The following is a 21671-nucleotide window of genomic DNA, read 5'->3' on the forward strand; positions in this document are numbered from 1 at the left end:
GGAGATCAGGACACCAGTTGGTCAGATGACCGTACCACCGTCCAGGTACAATCTAACCTGCTATGTAGAGCCTGCGGGTAAGCTGTATACGGGAAGAATGCAGGTGGGGGCGTAAAGCACACCCCACGGGCCACCTCTTACCCCTCAGTGACCTAGAACTCTTTTCTAGGATTCTAAAATGGAAGTAGTTTTTAATCACAAGTATGTTTAAATATGCAAAGTATTTAGTTATAAAATGTAGATATTTGCTTTGTGCTATGAAGTGATATTTGAGAGAAAAAATGTTTACTATGTCCGATATAATACTTTTGTGCCTTAGAATGGTCATAGATACCGCTGTATTTGCTCATACAAATGTTTTTTTATTTTTACAGTATAAAAATGATACAGTGAGAAGCAACCAGAACCCAGGAAGCGCGGACGCCGCCATCTTTCTCATTACGTGGTAAACATATTCAGCATGGCATGCAGCTAGAATATTATTTTCCTCCATCTGAACTTGATGGATTATCCCATTAGCTTCACTTTACAATACCACTGGCAGATAGCAGCTTGTTGTGTAATTATTCCACAGGTTAAAGAAAGGCTCCACAGAGCCTAAGTCTATGTAAGTCACAGACTGCAGTTTGTTTCTTCAGTGTAACATGCACCCATCTCTACTGTTTTGGTTTTACCTTCTCAACTCTCAGATACCGCTAACTAAGCATTTCATGCTGGAATTTGTAGTTCCACAACAAGAGCCATAGGCTGCATAAAGGTGGCAACGGACAGTACAATGCTGCCTCTTGTCTATAGATTCACAGTCCTTGAAGTATAAACGCCCACTAACATCTTTAATCACAAGTCAATGTATCCCACAGTGCAGACCACACTGCACATTAACACCTTCAGGGGGAACAGTTTGGGCTATTCATGTTGCTCCCTAACACAAGAGATGAGGTGTAATGAATTACTTGCTGAACCATCAAAGCTTCCAGTCATCCCTCATATTACGCTCTGCTTGCAAAAAAAAGGCAAAGACACAGCAACAGAATATCTCCAATAAGTATCACTAGGTATTATGTACTTTTAATCTACATCTATGTGGAGCCCCAAGATAATACGTAAAAACCCACTTTATTTCTATAGGTGAATTATTTGGAGTTTATTCTAGATTAGATTCTGCTGATCTTGTCCACATTACACTTTCCTTAAGTGAATGGAATTATCTGCACATTCTAAAAAAAAAAAAAAGTTTGTACATCATGATTGGTAGATAACTAAACAATGGATTGTTGTCTCTTTATATGTAAAAAATATTTGAACCCAGAAACTAAAAAAAGGTCATGAATGAGACAAAGCTTTTTTCTGCATCTTTGTTTAAAAAGTAAATAGAGATTGCAAACTTCTTTACTTCCTCACATACATCTCTCTGTCAATCAGTAAAAGACTGCTTATTAAGGTCCATTAGCAAAGCGTAGCAGTCAGTTACTTTCTAACAAATGTGAAGTGGCATAACTAGTAAAGCAAGACAGATATGTGGTCTTCCTATTCAGATTTTTAGACAGAAAAAAAATAGAATGGTGAGCATGCTAGACATAACTTAACTGCTCAGTTACTTCAGTTATTAATGCACTGATGTATGTTAATGTTCAATAATGCATTTACTTGTTCTGTAAATGCTTAAATACAAACAGCCCATCGCGTCCAGCGCGCCAGCTAGCCCATCGCGTCCAGCTAGCCCATCGCGTCCAGCTAGCCCAGCTAGCCCAGCTAGCCCGTCGCGTCCAGCTAGCCCATCGCGCCCAGCTAGCCCATCGCGCCCAGCTAGCCCATCGCGTCCAGCTAGCCCAGCGCGCCCAGCTAGCCCATCGCGCCCAGCTAGCCCATCGCGCCCAGCTAGCCCATCGCGCCCAGCTAGCCCATCGCGCCCAGCTAGCCCATCGCGCCCAGCTAGCCCAGCGCGCCCAGCTAGCCCAGCGCGCCCAGCTAGCCCAGCGCGTCCAGCTAGCCCATCGCGCCCAGCTAGCCCGTCGCGCCCAGCTAGCCCGTCGCGCCCAGCTAGCCCGTCGCGCCCAGCTAGCCCGTCGCGCCCAGCTAGCCCATCGCGCCCAGCTAGCCCATCGCGCCCAGCTAGCCCATCGCGCCCAGCTAGCCCATCGCGCCCAGCTAGCCCGTCGCGTCCAGCTAGCCCGTCGAGCCAGCTAGCCCATCCTGTGTAAAATCGCTGTACACATGGCCAGAAAGTGGGTGCACGTCTATGCTACAATGCAGACTCGGGTGATTCTGGCACTTATGACCGCCTGTGCCTGTACAGCTGGGAAAGGGGCATGAAATTATAATTTTACAGCCATTTTGAGGCCAACTCACTCCCAGTAGTTGTAGTGTCTAAGTTTGAGAATATATCCAATAATTACGGTAAATATACATCTAATATATACTATAGAAATGACATGGTTTACCAGATAAACATCTCTAGAACACACCTGCTTATTGCATGTCCTATAGATTGAACTCTCCTAATCGCAAGCAGCGAATGTTACATACAGACAAAGCCTTACCTGCTATCTGCACAGAGCCATCTTCACCCAGAAGTATATTTCCAGCTTTTACATCTCTGCAGATAAACAAATTTAATAAAATAATTATTATACGTCTATTACATTTTCTTAGTATGATTAGAAACCACAATAGTAAGGTCACTAGTTCTGAGTAAACAGACAGGCTGCATGTCATCAATACATGTTCAGCCTATCATATGTGTATCTGCTCTGTGAGTAGACAGCCTCTATGTCCCTCTACAAATTTGGTATGCACTCAAAGCATTATTTTTGTTAGTACTCAGTAACATCTTTAATGACTCAGCCAGGCTTACCGACTCATCCAGAAAATAAAAAAAAAAAAACACCTCTAAGGTTTAAAAAAATTAAACAAAACAAAAAACCAAAAAAAACCAAAAAAAAAACCCAACTCGATTAAAAGAATTTATTCTCCACACATAATAGAATATAATACATATAATTGCTCCAGTTCTCAAGTGGGGCGTATCTGAAGAAACTTTCACACACCCATATCTCTGAATTAACTCACAGTTCAGGTGTGTCATGCACAATACATCTATTTTAACTGAAGAGGAAAGTAAATACTGCACAGGTTAGGGAGGGATTCATATCATGTTACTAGCAAGACTTAATTCAATAAAAGGAAATATTAGTCTAAACACGTCATAGGACATCTGACAGGATGGAGCTACTAAAGGTGTCCAATGACTGGTCGATATGGGCACTGCCCCATTGTACACACAGATCTGACCAGCTGCATTCTGGGTAAACAGGTGGATCATGGGAAGCATTGTTTGCGTGGTCAGACAATGAAGGCATACAGCATACACAGTCAGATGTGGTCATCACCCGACCAGATTTACCAGCCACCCCAGTTGATATCTGAATGAATCATGTTCAGAAGTTGATTGGGGTTGGAAATCTAATTCAAAGGCAAAATTGCAGAATGCATATCCCCTTAACACCATACCTACCTTCCAACTGAGAACTTTCTCTTAAAGATCCATAGACCATTCGCAGAAGCTTTTCAACCTATCCAAAAATCTGATAAAACTATTTCATTATAACAACAGACGACTAAAGCAGACCTGTCACCTACACAGTGAGACTGGATGCACCAATATTATGGGTAGATCCAATCAGGTCACTCATACCTAGTGAATTAATAAGCACCACTGTCATAATGTCTGGTTCAGCTAACAAAATAATTGCTTCCACTGTGTGTAGTGATAGTGTCAATCTGATATGATCAGCACCTAAGTTGTTAGAGACCATGGTTGAATCACACTTTCAATCATTGGACCTTAGACAACAATCCCTCTCTCCCTGTATCCCAGGCACAAAAAAGGAGATTAAAAGTTTGATTAGGCAGCAAAAAGGTGCCTGAAAAAGTCTGTTTATAGAGTTGTGTAAAATTTATATAAGTTATATAAAATAGATGAATACACCCAGCATTCCATTCAGTACATGTCTAGAGAGGTTCAGCCATCATCACGGACCATCATACCCACAATCCATGGTCAGTAATACCTAATAGATGTTTCCTGTGCGTTTAACTTCCCCTCTCTGCTGTCACACATAATGTCTGCAAGAAATACACACTCCAGCCTCGAAGTGAGGAGATGCATGTTTTACAGTTGTTGTGTTCACACCCAAAGCAGATCGGTGTACCGAGCATTTAGTGATGTAATTCATTCCTTTCACTACAACAAGGTAACAGTGTTTCCACTAAAAAGCTTACGCAAGATATTTCCACCAGCATAAATCTCCCAGACTCCGTCTGCGGAGATGGACGGCAGTATTTGGAGAGTAATTATGAGTTGAGTGTGCATAAAGACACTTCTTGATGGCACTATTTAGATGAATACAGGGTCAACAGTACTTAATACCCACATATTGCCACCATGAGCCTTTCCTGAAAGGGCTCCATGTCTTCAGCACTGCTCCCAATAAAGAGGACTCCTGAATTCATCAAAATAGTGCAAACGATCAGTGTCTTTATGCAAGCCAACTCAACCTGGAATTACTGTGCTACATTTCCATTGTGTTTGAGTGTGTATAGACATTTGTGTTGAAAGAGCGTTAATTGGACACTTACATCCTCTGAAGAGGCACTTGGGATTTTGCAAAGGAACACAACACCTTTTCCCGTCCTTGGTCAAAACTCCATGTACTCGCTGCAAATCTAGTTTAATATTATAAATATGACCATGCCACTTGCTAATGGATGTGGGATGTTCCAGAAAATCTGATCAAGGGGAGACAAACCAGGCAGTGGTTTGTAAGAGCTAGAAGGAAATTAATAAATAAAGCACTTATCCCTGTCCACTCCTGGCATGTGTCCTGAACCCCTCATCTCTCTTCCACACTCAGTGGAGTTAGACTGTAGATGAGGTGGGAGTGGAAAGCTTGCAATTTAATATTTCTCTAATTCCTTGAAGTTAGTCAAGATGCAAGAACTTCAGTGGTACTTGCAGGTGGGCTACTGTGACGTGGTTGGTAGACGACTAGGACCTCCAGACAATCAGGGAAGGAGGCAGCTCCAAAAACATGTAAAAGGGGTGTGCATTTTTACACAATCCATGCTATTTATGGACCTGTCCCTATATCCTCTTGGATAGGAAACTCACAGGTTACAGCCCATCAGTATGTATATAGTGAAGGAGGTACTTGACTGAACAGACCTAAACTACAATCCTCTTTTCAGTTATGACGAACACCACCAAACCCCCATACTAAATACTTGAACTGCTAGGATGAGTTGTGGCTGCCGATCTCTTCTCTCACCAGATCAGGTAATGTCAATGTGGCTGCATTCTGACAACACATTATAGAGGCGGTGTGCATACATAGCAGGGCTTGTCCAAAGATAGACAGCAGTTACACAGGATACAACTATTCTCAGACACACAGCCAAGCAATAGCACATACCTATGGATCTGCCCATTTTTATGCAGGTATTCAAGCCCTTCCAGAACTTCTCTCAGCATGGTGGCAATGCTTGGCTCATCCAGTACCCCATTCTTATGCTCTCCTTTTGCTATTATATGTTTGATGATATCCAAGACGGAACCTGCAAAGTCAGGAAAATTCTGTTGGTATACAGGCATGGTCACATAACTGCCACAATGAACGGAGTCATTTCTAATTAAAACAAAAAAAAAAGTACTTTGGTATATTTTATATGGGTTGGGGATGGGGTGCAAAGTCACCCGCCTCTAAATGTATGTGTTTCATTAGCTGGGGACACTCAAAAAGTGGCCACCTGATAGAATTTTTAAAAAGAGTGTGTGGGGGAGGCTTCACTGTTTGCCAAGAAACTGGGGATTCGAGATGCCACAGAATGGCCCCAACGGTCCACAATCTGTGCAGCTTTTCCCCTTGGTCAGAAATTGTAATAATAAATTCCTGCTATAACATAACTGTATTGTTGTGGGACATTTTCAATTAAATAAATTTAACATGCATAGTCTAGGTAACCAAACAAAGTTATTTGCCACACACTTGTATCTGGAGCAGTGGAGGGAGCGCATGATGCTGGCCCATTCCCTAGAAGTTCTCACACTGCTCTTCTGAAAGCCCAAGGGTAGTTCACTGTGCACGCCCCGAACCCCACTCATGCTCAGAAGACTCCCGTGTGTTAGACCCATGCTTGCCTACATCCCAACATGACATGACCAACAGGCATAACCAAAACACAATTCTATCCTTTCTGCACACATATGATCAACTGCCTAATTCTGTGTACCATGAAATCTTATCTTCACTGCATGTATTGCTTTGTCAACCTGTGTTCCAGCCTCTCCCCTATGTCTAATTAAACTTGGATCTTTGGAGTAGGGTCAACTCTCTTCAGGTTGCTCTGTCACTTCATTTTTTTTGAGCACTTGTTTTATTTAAATTTATTGTAAACTGCTCCATGTATTTTACCCAGTTAGCTATAAAAGAAACTGCGGACCTAGTGGTGCTATACTAACTTGTACATGGATATATACAGTTGAGACACCTTGCACAAATGTTATCTTATACAGTAATACACCCAGCATATAAAACAGAAGAAATGATCACGTGCAACTGGTTATTTAGAATAAATTAAATAAAAATAGGGGAAAGCATTTTCAGGATCAAAGGATTCCATGAATAACTTTAAAACTTGGAGCCTGGAGGCCAAGATCTTTTGGCAACTGTGCACAGCACCTGTTGTTCATTGAAGGAGTACGTTGAGGGTTAAGAAACCTTAATGGAAATGATTTGCACAGATCAGTTTAATATAGTTATGGTGTAATAGAGCCCAACTCAGCATTTAAACCTCAGACATTCAGCACAATGACCAAACGCTGTAGAGTACATAAAGTATGACCAACGTGAACAGGAACACAAGTCTTATTAGTCAAGGATTGTGGATTACATGACTCCTCTTGTTCACAACCATTAACAATGTGCAGGAGATTTGGGTTGCATAGATATATCTGCACTTCCTGCTTCGGGGATAAGGGAACGCCAGTGTACCCTTCTCCTCTGAGTAGTATTTAATGTTGGCGCACTAGAGTGCCTCACATTGCGTTATAGCATTGCCGGCAGTCACAGCTGGAAACTCCTTCAGCACCCAGCTGACCGCAGGATTCGCAGAGGGGACAGTGCCCCACAACAACATGGGTGACAACTACACAGAGCCCGGCAGCTGGGTGGCTCTAAAGTGACCCTAGAACGTCTGCTAAGCCTGTAGGTAACACCCACGACTTCCATCAAATATAATTTGTCATATAAAGTTCATGGAATTATAAAGTGACCTCAATATCTTGAGAATCTTCTATATCTCACCTCCACTCATCAACTTCATTACTAGCCAGAGCTCATCCTTAACCACAAACGAGGTATAGTAAGACACAATGTTGGGGTGATGACATTGACTCATCGCCTGGATTTCTTTCTGAGAAGAGAAAAAGCAGAGTGAAAAATAGGCAAATAGAACTTAAATGCCAAAAAGTAAGTGGAGCAAAAACGTAACTGAACGGTACATTTGAAGAGGTACTTTATTAACACGGCTTTAGCACAGACAAAATTCGAGATTAAAAGATCAGCCATGTCGTACCTCAGAACAAGATAACCTGTCACACTTTTAAATGACTCTGACAGCAGAAAATAAATGAGATTACAAGTATTGATCGGCTGCAGAATGACCGTTATCCGTTTTCCGATACTGCTAATATAAAAGTGTTGTCAAAATGACAGTGCGGCATCATAAAACCATGGAGGACATATTACGGCTGCTACGAGTTATTATAGTCTGAACATAAACACAGTCAATTCATAAGTGTCTCTGTTGCAGACAGGCAGCGTTGTACACAGAATGGATATGAGCTGAGAACTGATCAGTAAAAATACCAGATGGGGTACGTGTTTCCGAAGACGAGAATTGCAACACTAATTACACCAATAGTACACACAGAGCCTGTATAATCCAAAAAAGGGTTAAAGTCACCGGGTCCTGGCATGGCCCCTTTAATATTGGCAATGTAACTGGCGGCATTTTCTGCTATTGGAATTTAAATGCGGCGTGTCTGAAATGTTGTCAGTTGCTTTTATGTCAAGTCTGTATTTGCTCCATGCCGGGATTTTACTCATCGACATATTACTGTGGGTGTAATTAATGTCGCAATTCTCGTCTTCGTAAAAATGACTACCACCGAGAATACCAGCAAATCACCAAGGAAAGGCACCCACTATAATACTATATTGTCCTGTAGCCTCCATCCCGGATTACTGTGAAGTCCAAACCCTGCCACAATTCAGTATACAGCACAGCTAGTAGTAAGCACAGAATCATTTTGGCCACAACCCACAGCGAAATGAGGCAAATGTTTCATTGCGTCGCAGGGGAGCATAGCCAAAATGTTGCGTTAACAGCGTTCCGCCCCTCTCTGCACTTCCTGGAGGGAGAAAAACAAAAATGTAACAAGTATGATAATAAACATAAATAAGGTGGAGAAGGTTGGATGCAGATATGCTTCATTATCAATAATGTCAGTTCAGCAGGAACAAATGGCTTCACTGACAAAGCTACTTTGCTAGCTGAACCAATATTCATAAGAATGAAGCCTATCAGTTTACTAAGAAGCAGCTTTTCGTGAGCTGAGCCAAACTGCCTCAGTGAGATCACTGGTTCCAATTGAACCGATAGGCTCCATTCTCATAAAAATTGCTTCAAGCCACAAAATGTCTGTCCACACACTGTGCAGAGACTTTAAAGAGCTCCTTCAGTATAAATACAATAGACCAAGTAAGCTAGTATGAAATGTACACGTGTGTAAACTCCCAGAAATCTTTCTGGGCTAATTCAGCCCAACAAAGATAAAAATTCTCTACACGTGAAAGACCCGATATTTTTATTTTTATACTTTCTGCCAAGAACACTTGAATAGTTATACTGATCTAATTAACCAGTTTTTCATCTTATGCTCAATGAGCAGCTGCAGACTTTCAAACTTTCTGTCAAAAGAAATTTGCAATTCAATATTATTCTCATCTTGCAGTTACAGAGCTAATTAGATTGGAAGAAAACACAAAAAGGACTTAAAGTCCAACCCGTCTTGCTCAGGATCCCTAGTGAGCTAATCACGAGAAAGACAAAGAACATAAAATGTACAGCCAAACTTTCCCTAATCGGTGAACAAAAAAAAAAAATACTAAAGTATATAAAAATAAAAAAAAACACAAAAAAAACAAACAAACAGGACACACACTGAGTGTAGATTTTTGGCTGGTCGAGTGTCCAATATATTGTATTAGATTAGAAGCAACTCCTGGCCCACCTAAGATGTAACAAACTAGTCTTGAGGCATTTCATTGCCATGGGGTGATGAAACTTACAATATATATATATATATATATATATATATATATATATATATATATATATATATATATATATAATTAGTGAGCAACCACATATTCATAAATAGCATGATGAAGGGCAGCCCATATGTCAAATAAAGCTGAGAAGGAGAGGAAATCAGTGTAATTTCAGCTGATAAAGCCTCTGCTGTTTGGCATCTATAAATTCCTACATTTGTATTGAATTTATTAATAATACAATTGGGTCTGTGTGACACTCTACACCAAAGTTGGGTCACATTTTAGAATTGGGTATTAAATCAGGGAAGAAGTTGTGGTTGTAAACGGTATCACTGGCCCCCTCTGGAGACCACAACCCCTGGAGGAGGGGAAAGGTGTAAAAAAAAAGTGTATTTGAAAAGATGAGAACGATTTCAAAGAAATTGTCAGACTTTCGGGAAATCAATCCACATCGATAAGCTGTCCATCTTCCAAGCCAATTTCCCTTGGTGCAGATTATATAACTCGCATGTAAGTTTATATTCTGAAACATTGTCATTTTTATTTTTCAATCTGTTTTGATATGTGTGTTCTGCCATCTTTTATTAATTGTTTTTATAACCTATAAGCATTGTACTTTTTGTATTAGATTTAAAATGTAATATGAGTGGGAATAACTGATCTGAGGGATAGCTGGGAATTTACATTGCTGACATCTTAAGTGTTGGGACAGTCATTAACGTCAGGCCAACATTGATAGCAGTGAAAGGCTTAAGTTGGAAGCACATTCTGATATATCAGGTAAATGGCCAGATATTGCAACATATGGCTTCAGAATTAACACCCCAATAGTAATCCAATCAAAATCAGCCACATCATTACCTGGAGTGTTTGAAAATTACCTATATTGGTCAATTTGTGCTTGAAAATTACCTTTATTGGTCAATTGTGAAGTGAACCAGTCGCTTGAGTAAGTGACAATGGGCTGGAACAAGTGAAATTTCCATGTGTGTCCAAGTTGGACAATGATCCAGTCAGTCAACATGGCCGAACATTCCACTGCGGCTTTGTTAAAAAGTAAAGTATTACCCTCCCAAACCATTACAGAAAGCTGTAGATCACCCACAACCTTAGTAGAGTGTACTGATTGGATCTAATGCAGGTAAAATAGCTTAAGCTGCAGTTAGTTCAGCTGCTGTGACATCACTAGCCCCATCCCTGTGTGAATACATACACTGCATTTCTGCATAACAAGTTATTCAATTAAGTAATTTAACCAGCTGAAGCAGCACAAAAATAGTATGGATAATTCAAAGGAAGCAGCATGAATGGACTCCTCAATAAAACTGAGCCTCATAAGAAAAGATTGACAAAACATAGTATCTAAATGTCATTACTAAGCAATACGCACGTGGAAAGCAATAACTTTGAATAAAACATTTCATTTTTAAAATTAATTTAACTTGACATTAATACTGCTCATCTCAGAAGAACGTCTTTAAGTTGAAATTCTTATATGCACTAATCTAAAACAGCAGGCAGTGGAGTCAGCCATTTTATGTGCAAAGTCAATACTGAGGAGAAATCAGCCTGTCAATTCACTGGGAGCTAGAGGCATTACTGAGGCATGAAGTTTGTTCTTTATCATTAGCGTAACAGTGTGATCGTCACTCATTTAGGAGAATTGAGCCAACGTTACTAAACAGATGAGTGTTAACACAAAATAGCTGCCGTTACTTTCTGAACAGTATAGGAGGTTTAAGCGGGAAAAGACTTTGCAAAGTACTCATGCACAGGTTAGTCATATGTGCTCCTCACAGTAATGTAAGGGATATTTTTAGGGACATAACATAACTGCATTGGGAATACCATTTCCCTTTCATCATCGCAACAGGAATTATTTTTTAAACTCTATATAGCATTGATGAATACTGCCGAATAATGCCGGAGATCTTTCTGGTATGTGTGGAGCTTGTACAGATCAATCTACTCAACTGAGGAATTTTCCTAAAATAGGAAGCTGGGTTTTCACCTGACAAAGGACGCATGCCAAGAAAAACTCCTCATAATTAACCCCTGTAATTACAACTACAAGGTGTGAACAACTAGACTGCTGGACGGCTCACCAAGACAAGTGGACTCCTCTTTCTGGACTGTACTAAGCAGGATAAATCTCATGAACCTTTAGCATTAAAATTTTAAATAGTACCTTAAACTCTACTATAAATATAAAGCGGTGTATTACAGATCTGAATAATTTACTCAAAATTCAGACTTGCTCTGCATAAAAGCACTATGTGGATTCATACACAGACAGAGACAGTGATGTCACAGCAGCTTAACAGACTGAAATTTCAACTTTTTGACATGTATCAGATCTTAACGGACAGCACGGTGGCTTAGGGGTTAGCACTTCTGCTTCACAGCACTGGGCTCATGAGTTCGGTTCCCGACCATGGCCTTATCTGTGTGGAGTTTGTATGTTCTCCCCATGTTTGTGTGGGTTGCCTCCAGGTGCTCCGATTTCCTCCCATGCTCCAAAAACATACTAGTAGTTTAATTGGCTGCTATAAAAGTGACCCTAGTCTCTCTGTCTATGTGTGTGTATGTTAGGGAATTTAGACTAAGCTCCAAAGGGACTGATGTGAGAGAGTTCTCTGTACAGCGCTGCGGAATTAGATGATGATGATGATCTTATAAGGACACTGTCAGCAGTGGACTGACAAAATTACACTGAACACCATATTTTATCTGCATGAGTCACTTTTAATTTTCAGATGCAATTGCCCTTTAAAAGAGCACAAACTTCAAAATTGTAGTGAACAGGGAGGAATTATAGTTATAAGGATTAACAAATAACATAACTGTATGGAATAAAGCATAATCATAACTGCATTGCAAATAGTGTATATCAAATGAATACATTCATAATTTTAGCTTCTCTGTAAGCCAAGGTGTAAAATGTGTGGCCAGTACCTGTGTTTATTCTGTGGCTCTGCACACCCCTGTGTTAAACGATAACAGCGTCAACTTTAGTTTAGGGGAAGCTGAGCAGTTTCAAAGGCCCCCAGGGATGATCTACATTCTGGCCTAGGTGAGATGCTAGGGAACCACTGGTAGCAGGAGACCGCATGAGGGCTTGCTATATTTCATAGAGGAAAATATAATTCCGTTTCCAAAATGTCACTTAAAACCAATATAATTATTGATCAAGCACATATTCATAAATAACATGATAACGGGCAACCCATACATCATACAAAGCTGTCTGTCATGCAGGGACGGTGAGGAAATGAGTATCAGCTCAACAATTTCCCTCAACCTATATATGTTTGGTATCAATAAACTGGTAAAGTTGTATTGATTTTATGGATAATAAAATTGGGTATGTGTGACACTCCCCAGGAAAGTTATGCTACTTTTCACCAATGGGTCTTAAAACAGAGAAGATGTACAATGTCGTTTTAAAACGGTCACAGCCCCTCCCCCCTGGAGACCACATCCGAGTAGGAAGAGAAAGGTGGAAAAGTGTCTTTAAAAAGATGAAACCATTTCCAAGAAATGGTCTGACTTTTGGGAAATCAATCAACATTGATAAGCTGTCCATCTTCCAAGCCAATTTCCCTTGGTGCAGAGTATACAACTCGTATGTAAGTTTATATTCTGAAGTTTGTCTTTTTATGTTTAAATCTGTTTTTCTGTATATTTTGTCATCTTTATTACCTGTAAGCATTGTACTTTTTGTATATTAAATCTAAAAATTTAGTAAGTGCTGGCCTTATTGCTCTAAACAAACTCACTGCCTGTTTAGAAGAGGTTGAGTGCTTGGCTGTGTTATCCCTTTAAATACCAGTGTCGGAAGCGTTAACTCTTTTAGCTAATAGAGCGCAGAGTGTGCGCAATTGGGTAATTAAGTCATAGGTTTGCTACGGGCCTTATACATAGCTGGTGGCAGTTGAGGAGAGACTGGGATCCTTTGTGTTCCCTTACAGTAAGTTTCCAAATCACTAGTGCGCAGAGTGCGGTTTGTGACAGGTAAAGGTGGTCAGGAGCGGTGTCCTGGCAAAATAGAGGTGATTTATTCAGTGACTGTTTGAACATATGATAAGATATTAAAATCAGGGAGTTAGAGGCGGCTATCCCTGACAAATATAAACATATATCAAAGTCTGTTTGTTGCAAACCAAACAATATACACAAAATAACAGAAGTGTTTACTTTTAACTAAATCAGCCCAGCTGTTATACCCCTTTGTTGACAGTTGCTATTTTTAAAATGTTATTTATGATCATAGTGCTTCTCTGTTTTATATCACTCAGGTTTAAAAGCCTGAGTATTAGTCACTGGCATGCAGTCTCCTTAGCTCTCTGTGCAGGTGAAATTATGCAGAAGAGCAGGACCAGTGACCCGCTAACTGTGTCAGTGTGTAACTGTATTGTTATTCGTGGTATGATTAAAATTGTTCTCCCTGTCTATACAGTACTGCATAATATATTGCTACTAAATAAAGGAAAGTTATGTCATGCTTAGTTATTATAACCTTTTGTCCTGTAGGGACAGCTTTTAGCCATTGGGATGTTTTTCTAATTGTGATGAAGACAGGAGGAATCACTCAATAGTTTACTTTTCTCAGAACTCACATAGTAACCCAGGTGCTTCTGATACTTTATAAAGGAATATCTGCCAATTAATTTTTACCTTCTATTCCTTAGCAAAGTCATGTTATTAGTTAATGCTTTCAGATGCTTAAACAAAATGAATCATGGCAGCAAAGAAGAAAGATACATAACGTGAAAGATAATAAAACATATGAATATTTTTTCATTTTTCTATAAAAAATGTTTTACATAAGGCAAATGTGTAATGTCCAGAAAGAGCTAATAAAGGTAATTTTGCTTGATAATATGGAGGAGCAAACCTATTACGCCATCGAGGCTGCATGCTCAATTTTATTTTCTGCAGAGGTTGAAAGATTATTCAAGCAATTTCAAAAACCTTTAGCCCAAAAAATCTACTTGTGGCTCCCTAGTAAACTAGAATGTATAACTCTACTGTATAAATAAAAAAGCTGAAGCTGTCCTAATGTGTGGCTAACTTTGGCCAGATTTAGTCTCTTGGGGCTTAGGTGAAGGGATTACATTGCATAGACTAATTAATGCGGTTGGTAAATGGCAATCATTAGATGCCAGGAATTCCATGAAAATTCTGACCTGGGCTACTGGCAGCTTTGGGTTCACACAAGCCGCTATTTTGGGCTAATTTGGCATAAAACTACCAATCTCTGCATTTATGAAGAGCTTTACACTCTACATCAACGGTTAAAGATTTTACTAAGAGAAGGGCACTTATTTTTCTAGAAAGGTTTGATCACGTAACATGGGAGGTTTGGGAATAATTTAAAAATACTCTACTTCTTTAAATAGAAATTCATCCTTAGTGAAACCTATAGATAAGCAAAATTGTGACAAATAGAAATCCATTTGCAGAAGTGCAAAGTTCCTTTAATACAATCATAGTTTTCTTTTGCTTTACCATTCCACACTGTATTTGTAAAACCACATATACAGAACACTGTCTAAATTGATAGACTATTTAATTGAAACTAATCATCTTTATGACGGTAGTTTCCCACTGAAATAAACCGTTAACATGGCAGCCTTTCGAGTCCATTGCTTCCCCCATTCAGAACATGGTATGAACAGACTCTCTCTGTGTACAGTCACATAACATTCCAAGATCTCAGGGAAATGGAAACGTGAAGGAATTTAGGGAGTACTGTAAAGGTCTTTTCCACCTAAAACAAAATTGATATATTTTTACATACTACGATTTGATGACACACCCGCCTGTACGCAGCATGAACTGTATTATCTAAGCGGCCTACGGCAGGGTGGGACTATATATTTCAGTTTTGGTTGGAATGGCCCTGTAACCTGAGAATAAACTCAGGTACCTATAGGACACAGGGAGAACACACATACTGCAGGCAGATAGCGCACATGATCCACTGTGCAGGCAGCAAGATATACTGAACAATATACCAATATTAGCCTCCTTTGGTTTATTAAGTTTAACCAATCAGGTCTGGACTTAATATTGCAGATAAGCCTAAAAACAATATTTTAAAAATTCTATAATGGGTGTTTCTGTCATTTTTGTAATAGTAGCATTTTCACTTCACGTACTATATTTTGCCAAGATATTAAAGTTTCATATTTCCATTTCACATGTATACTTTAGTCATCTAGATACAAAAACATTGTTTTATTATTTCCCACTGTGCTCATACAGCCACAATGGGAATGGAATGTGGTTACTTTTCTGTCTGTGTGTGGTAAATTTGTACTCAGCGTGGGCTACAGAGGTTCTAAAGAACCACAAAATAATAAACAGTTTTTCCCTCCTCTTACGTGGTACTTGAAAGGACCATAACCTGTGACTGCGCCGCTTGTGAAGGCAGTGAGGGGGTTCACCACACAGTCGCAGATCGCACACAATAAAAACGAATCATCAGCTGTTTGATGAGCAGTTGTAAACAGTGACTGCCAGGCGTGAATCACAAGCCCTATGAATAATAAATAGCATCACATTCCATTCGCTTTAATCCATTTGATTTAGATGGCATGCAGGACAGCAAGAGCGAGAGGTCTCTGAAACAATAGTACAGGCACTCCCCTCCCTGACCAGCCTCACACAGGAAGCGTTTCAGCCATCGGACAAAGAAACCAATTAATCTGGTGGTTGGGAGCCAGCTTCAGCTTCATAAAACCATAAGAATTACAGCTTAGCCAAAAACATTCCTGCACCCAAGTGACACTTTTGAACGGATATCATAAAGTAAACATATCATTCAAATGAGGAGACTGGGTTTGTCAGGCGGGTCAAAAACATCTGTATAGTATGGAAGCAAAACAGCAAGAAAACGTATCAAATACACAAATATTTAATTACCACGCATCCGAGTTCTGACACCTGACAAACACTACAGGTCAACAGCAAAACAATTATCTATAACATGTTAGTTAGAAGGCAAACTCAACAACACATTAAATATATGTAATATTGTTCCTTTAAAATAGGTCTACATAGTGGAGACATCCATCTTGTGGGCTTAACCAGTAAGTAGCCTCTCTATTCACTAGGAAGTGGTGACATCCTGAGGCACTGTCTGACCAATGATCATAAGACCAGACTTCTATTCAGGAGATCATGGTTCAGACCACAAACTGGATGACTCTACTGTGTGAAGGTTCCACGTAGGCAGGGAATGAAAACATCATGATCATGAATATTACCAGTAGTTCATCCATGCTGGTCTGACATTTTTCTAGATTGATCCTCTTGATGGCCACCTTCTCTTTCTTGGGCATGCAGTAAGCGGCTTGGACCACAGCTGTTGCCCCACTTCCTGTAGCACAGAAACAATACAATGGAGACCATTAGTTGTGACATTTCAATAAGCAATCAATTACAGAATACACAAAAACATGTTCAATGGCATATCTGTGTATCGATTAAAGGGATTTTTATCTTAATAAAGGTCATCTACATACCTCTCCTATCTACAACCACTCTCTAATGAATAAATAATGGATTGAAATTTATCAAATCTGTGGGTATAGTTAATTATTAAGCAAAAATCAATGCAGCCCCCTTGCTGCCCTTCTCCCATTCCTCTACTTAGACATCGAGCCCAACCATTGGTGATAGAGAGCAAGTGTCAGAGCTGCGGAGACCTCTGACTGGCTGCTGGATGTACATCAGGAGAGCATCTGTGCACTACCACCCATGATACATCAGTACATAACTACTGAATATATACATACATATATCTGTGCACTACCACCCATGATACAGCAGTACATAACTACTGAATATATACATACATATATCTGTGCACTACCAGCCATGATACAGCAGTACATAACTACTGAATATATACATACATATATCTGTGCACTACCAGCCATGATACAGCAGTACATAACTACTAAATATATACATACATATATCTGTGCACTACCACCCTTGATACAGAAGGCTTCTCCTTCAGGACAGCAATCACGGTACATAACTACTGAACATATACATACATATATATATCTGTGCACTACCACCCATGATACAGCAGTACATAACTACTAAATATATACATACATATATATATCTGTGCACTACCACCCATGATACAGAAGGCTTCTCCTTCAGGACAGCAATCACGGTACATAACTACTGAATATATACATACATATATCTGTGCACTACCAGCCATGATACAGCAGTACATAACTACTAAATATATACATACATACATATATCTGTGCACTACCACTCATGATACAGCAGTACATAAGTACTAAATATATACATACATACATACATACATATATCTGTGGACTACCACCCATGATACAGCAGTACATAACTACTAAATATATACATACATATATCTGTGCACTACCACCCATGATACAGAAGGCTTCTCCTTAAGGACAGCAATCACGGTACATAACTACTGAATATATACATACATATATATGTGCACTACCACCCATGATACAGAAGGCTTCTCCTTAAGGACAGCAATCACGGTACATAACTACTGAATATATACATACATATATATGTGCACTACCACCCATGATACAGAAGGCTTCTCCTTCAGGACAGCAATCACAGTACATAACTACTGAATATATACATACATATATATGTGCACTACCACCCATGATACAGAAGGCTTCTCCTTCAGGACAGCAATCACAGTACATAACTACTGAACATATACAAACACCAAAAACGGGGGTAACTCTGGATGGCCGTGAGAATAAATAAGTACTATAAATCTCCTGGTCATTCCATGATAATTTGCATGTATATGTGTAACTAAAAAAATGACTGACATAAGTTCTACAGTCTGAGCATTTTCTGACTGATCTCTCTCAAAGTGGGCGACAGTTTGATAGTGGTCTCACATTGGGACCCTGCGCTATTGAGCTACACTGCTCCTTCTGGTCTCAGTCTGTGGCATCCTGCTCGTCTCCTTACCCACTCATCAAGTCATGACACAGACTATAACAATAAAAATAAAAAGGGGAAAAAATTCAGGTGCAGAATCTACTTTAATAAAAAAAAAATATTTCAAGAACACTTTTGGAGGGGAAAAAAAAAACAAACAACTTAAAGAAATAATAAGTAACTATTCAAATAAAGGTATTTGTCACTTTCCTTAAAAAAAAACCTCAAGAGAACACAACAGACTTCCGAACAGACCTAATAAATTATATACATTTATATAGTATGACAGAATAAACTCAATTGTTGGATTTAAAATATAATAATAATAATAATAATAATAATAATAATAATAATAAAAAAAAACAAAAAAACACAATGCAAATCATTTAAAAATCACTTATGTCAGTTAAAAATTATCCTCTCCTGACTCTTATTGCCAAATAAATTGGAGCATGCAAAATGAAAAGGCCACATCTCCAAAATTATTAATTTACAAACAGCACATATAGAAATGTCTTTAATGAATTATGCAGTCGTCCTCATAACTTCCTTGTCCTGGCTCTCTCCCCCAGTTAGTACCACCTTATTTGCTTTATCCCGTCACCTGTGTTTGTATATATTTTTGCATCATGTTGTGACTTGGTTCTCCGTTTTCTGTATATGTAATGTACGGCGCTGTGGACCCTTTGTGGCGCCTTATAAGTCAGATAATAATAATAAATAATAATAATAATAATAATAATAATAATAATAATAATAATAATAATAAAGCAGTCTAACAATCCGAGGCCCTTCGGAATTGCAGGTTCTCTTTATATACATAGACACCCTCCCACACAGCAGGCTTCAGAATTAATGGCACCCTTGATAAAGATGAATCCAAACGGCTCTATAACATGTGTGCCTGTGCGATAAGTTCCACTTATCTAGGTGTGTCTTTATCTCATGGATTGTTAAAAAATCCATCATGAAATACTGTCAATATGAGTCATGATAGTAAACTGGCTCCGCCTCCTGGTGTAAGTCACAAAGGTCACAAAGGTGCTTATTGCCTTCTGCAGGATATGTGGAAATATCCAGCTATATTCACCTATGTCTGCATCCTATTATCAGTCACTGCAGTAGGATTACTTCTTTACCAACTCATCCTTATTATTTTGTTCCAGGTTTTAAAGATGGAAAATGTTCATGTTTTTTCTATCCTGGATATCAGATACAGTTCTCACTATCTGGGCTTTCCAAGCTAATATTTATTAAAAAACCTGAGTTTTGTGACAGCATCATTCAACCACGTCTCAGGCTATGAAGCCAGATCACTCCTGAATTCACGCGATCAATAGTGGGCATCTTTAATAGGACCATTATCTGGTAGTGCAGTCAGTTTGGGGCCACACATGCTGCGATATATAACCAGATCCCCAATACTGGCTGCAATAGTAAAGCATGGTTTTGTCAGCTTAAGTTTACATGCTCTGCAGCAAGGTGTCCTAGAATATCATTTCATTATGTTGACAGATATGGGATAAAAACACAATAAGGGAAAAGAGACAAAAGTATAATAAAGTTGTTTCTAAAAAAAAAAATAAAAAAATTAATCAACTGGAAAAAAATACTGTAAACTATATTAACCCATTGGGTGCAAATGAGCGTATTCTGTAATAGTGTTTAAGTGCTCTGCCAAGTCCTTTAACAACCTAACAATAAGACTGTACATATGTGTGTGTGCATATTATATATAAATAAATATATATATATATATATATATATATATATATATATATATATATATATATATATATATATATATATATAATATTTATATATATATATAATATTTATATATATATATAATATTTATATATATATAATATTTATATATATATATATATATATATATATATATATATATATATATATATATATATATATATAATATTTATATATATATATATATATATATATATATATATATTATATATAAATATATATATATATCTATATATCAATAAAACTAGCAACATTTAAAACAGTATATACAATATGTAATTTAGGTACAACATATTTCACTTTTGTGACTCTAAAAGAAGATGCAGATAAAAAGGCTGACGAATGTGGATATAGCTAGAGGATTCTCACCTAGTTGCTCTTAAGCATGTTTTGTATGCCCTGCCCTATCTAACTTTACTGGTTCATCTACTCGCAAATATCAATGTCTCAATTAAATCATTCCTTTGCCAATAGCCCAGGGATAGATATTTAATATGGTCAATTAGTGAAATACTATATTGTCTCTGATTATTCTCACTTTCAAAATAGTTGAGAACTGTATGTAATACATTGCTGTCCCCCACTGTCTGCACATTTATACACTTTAGCAAGCAGCAAACACAAAAAAAATTTTTTTAAAAGTAGAAAAAAAAAAGCTTGTATTGAATTAGGGAGCCCGGTAGAGGGCCTGTACACCCTCCTTTGTAGATGCTACTATTGAAACCTAACAATGGCATTTTTGAAAAGAGGTGGTGCAGTGACCTGCAGAGAGGGCTGTATAAGATTAGTTGTGACCCACAACCAATCATATGCCACCTTGTTTGGTAGGGGAACTGCCACCAATTGCTATTATACCAGTAGTGGCAACGGAGAAAACAACAAGTTAGATTCATTCATTTTCATATTGGAGATCACAATTCTTCCCAGCACCGGCTGCTGGAGCCGCATGTGGTGCTGTTAGTTTAAATGCTCAGGTTGTCTCCCACATTAAATGGATGACAGGTGTATACACAGGAGCTGGCCAACAAGGAAAACATCTGTGCTGCTGTTAACATTCTAACACTCCGATTGGCTACAGGTTCCTCTAGTCCCACCCACTTCATCTTGTAGACCAGGCCTGTCCAACCTGCGGCCCTCCAGGTGTTGTGAAACTACAAGCCCCAGCATGCTTTGCTGGTAGACAACCAGTTGATAGCTGGAAGGGCATGCTGGGACTTGTAGTTTCACAACACCTGGAGGGCCATAGGTTGGACAGGCCTGTTGTAGACCTAGTTTTGAAGAATGATTGCAATAGGTGCTCTTATCCTAACAAAAAAAAATCACCAAAAAAAGACACCGCTTGGTGTTTACTTTCACTTTTTAAAAGTCTTGAATAGCCTAGCAGTCAAAAATAAAAAATAAATGGAAAAAGACAGATTGCCACAAAACACTATCCTCATAGGCAAAAGAAACCTTAATGTACATGAAGTTCTCAAAAATCAGAAAAAAAATACTTTTCGTTATACTTTACAG

At 38.7% G+C, this 21671-nt stretch overlaps 1 protein-coding gene across 1 annotated transcript in view; it reads right to left on the bottom strand.

The window, feature by feature from the left end:
* OXSR1 (oxidative stress responsive kinase 1) overlaps positions 1 to 21671 on the bottom strand; it is a 61016-nt gene that overhangs the window by 17555 nt on the left and 21790 nt on the right. The window contains exons 2-5 of the mRNA XM_075212177.1: positions 16670 to 16782; positions 7362 to 7470; positions 5472 to 5613; positions 2541 to 2596 (exon numbers count right to left, since the gene is read on the bottom strand). Of these exons, the coding sequence (XP_075068278.1) occupies positions 2541 to 2596; positions 5472 to 5613; positions 7362 to 7470; positions 16670 to 16782 (420 nt within the window). The remainder of the gene's footprint in view (positions 1 to 2540; positions 2597 to 5471; positions 5614 to 7361; positions 7471 to 16669; positions 16783 to 21671) is intronic.

The sequence above is a fragment of the Mixophyes fleayi genome, chromosome 5 (genome assembly GCF_038048845.1).
Source record: "Mixophyes fleayi isolate aMixFle1 chromosome 5, aMixFle1.hap1, whole genome shotgun sequence".
Classification (NCBI taxonomy): domain Eukaryota; kingdom Metazoa; phylum Chordata; class Amphibia; order Anura; family Limnodynastidae; genus Mixophyes; species Mixophyes fleayi.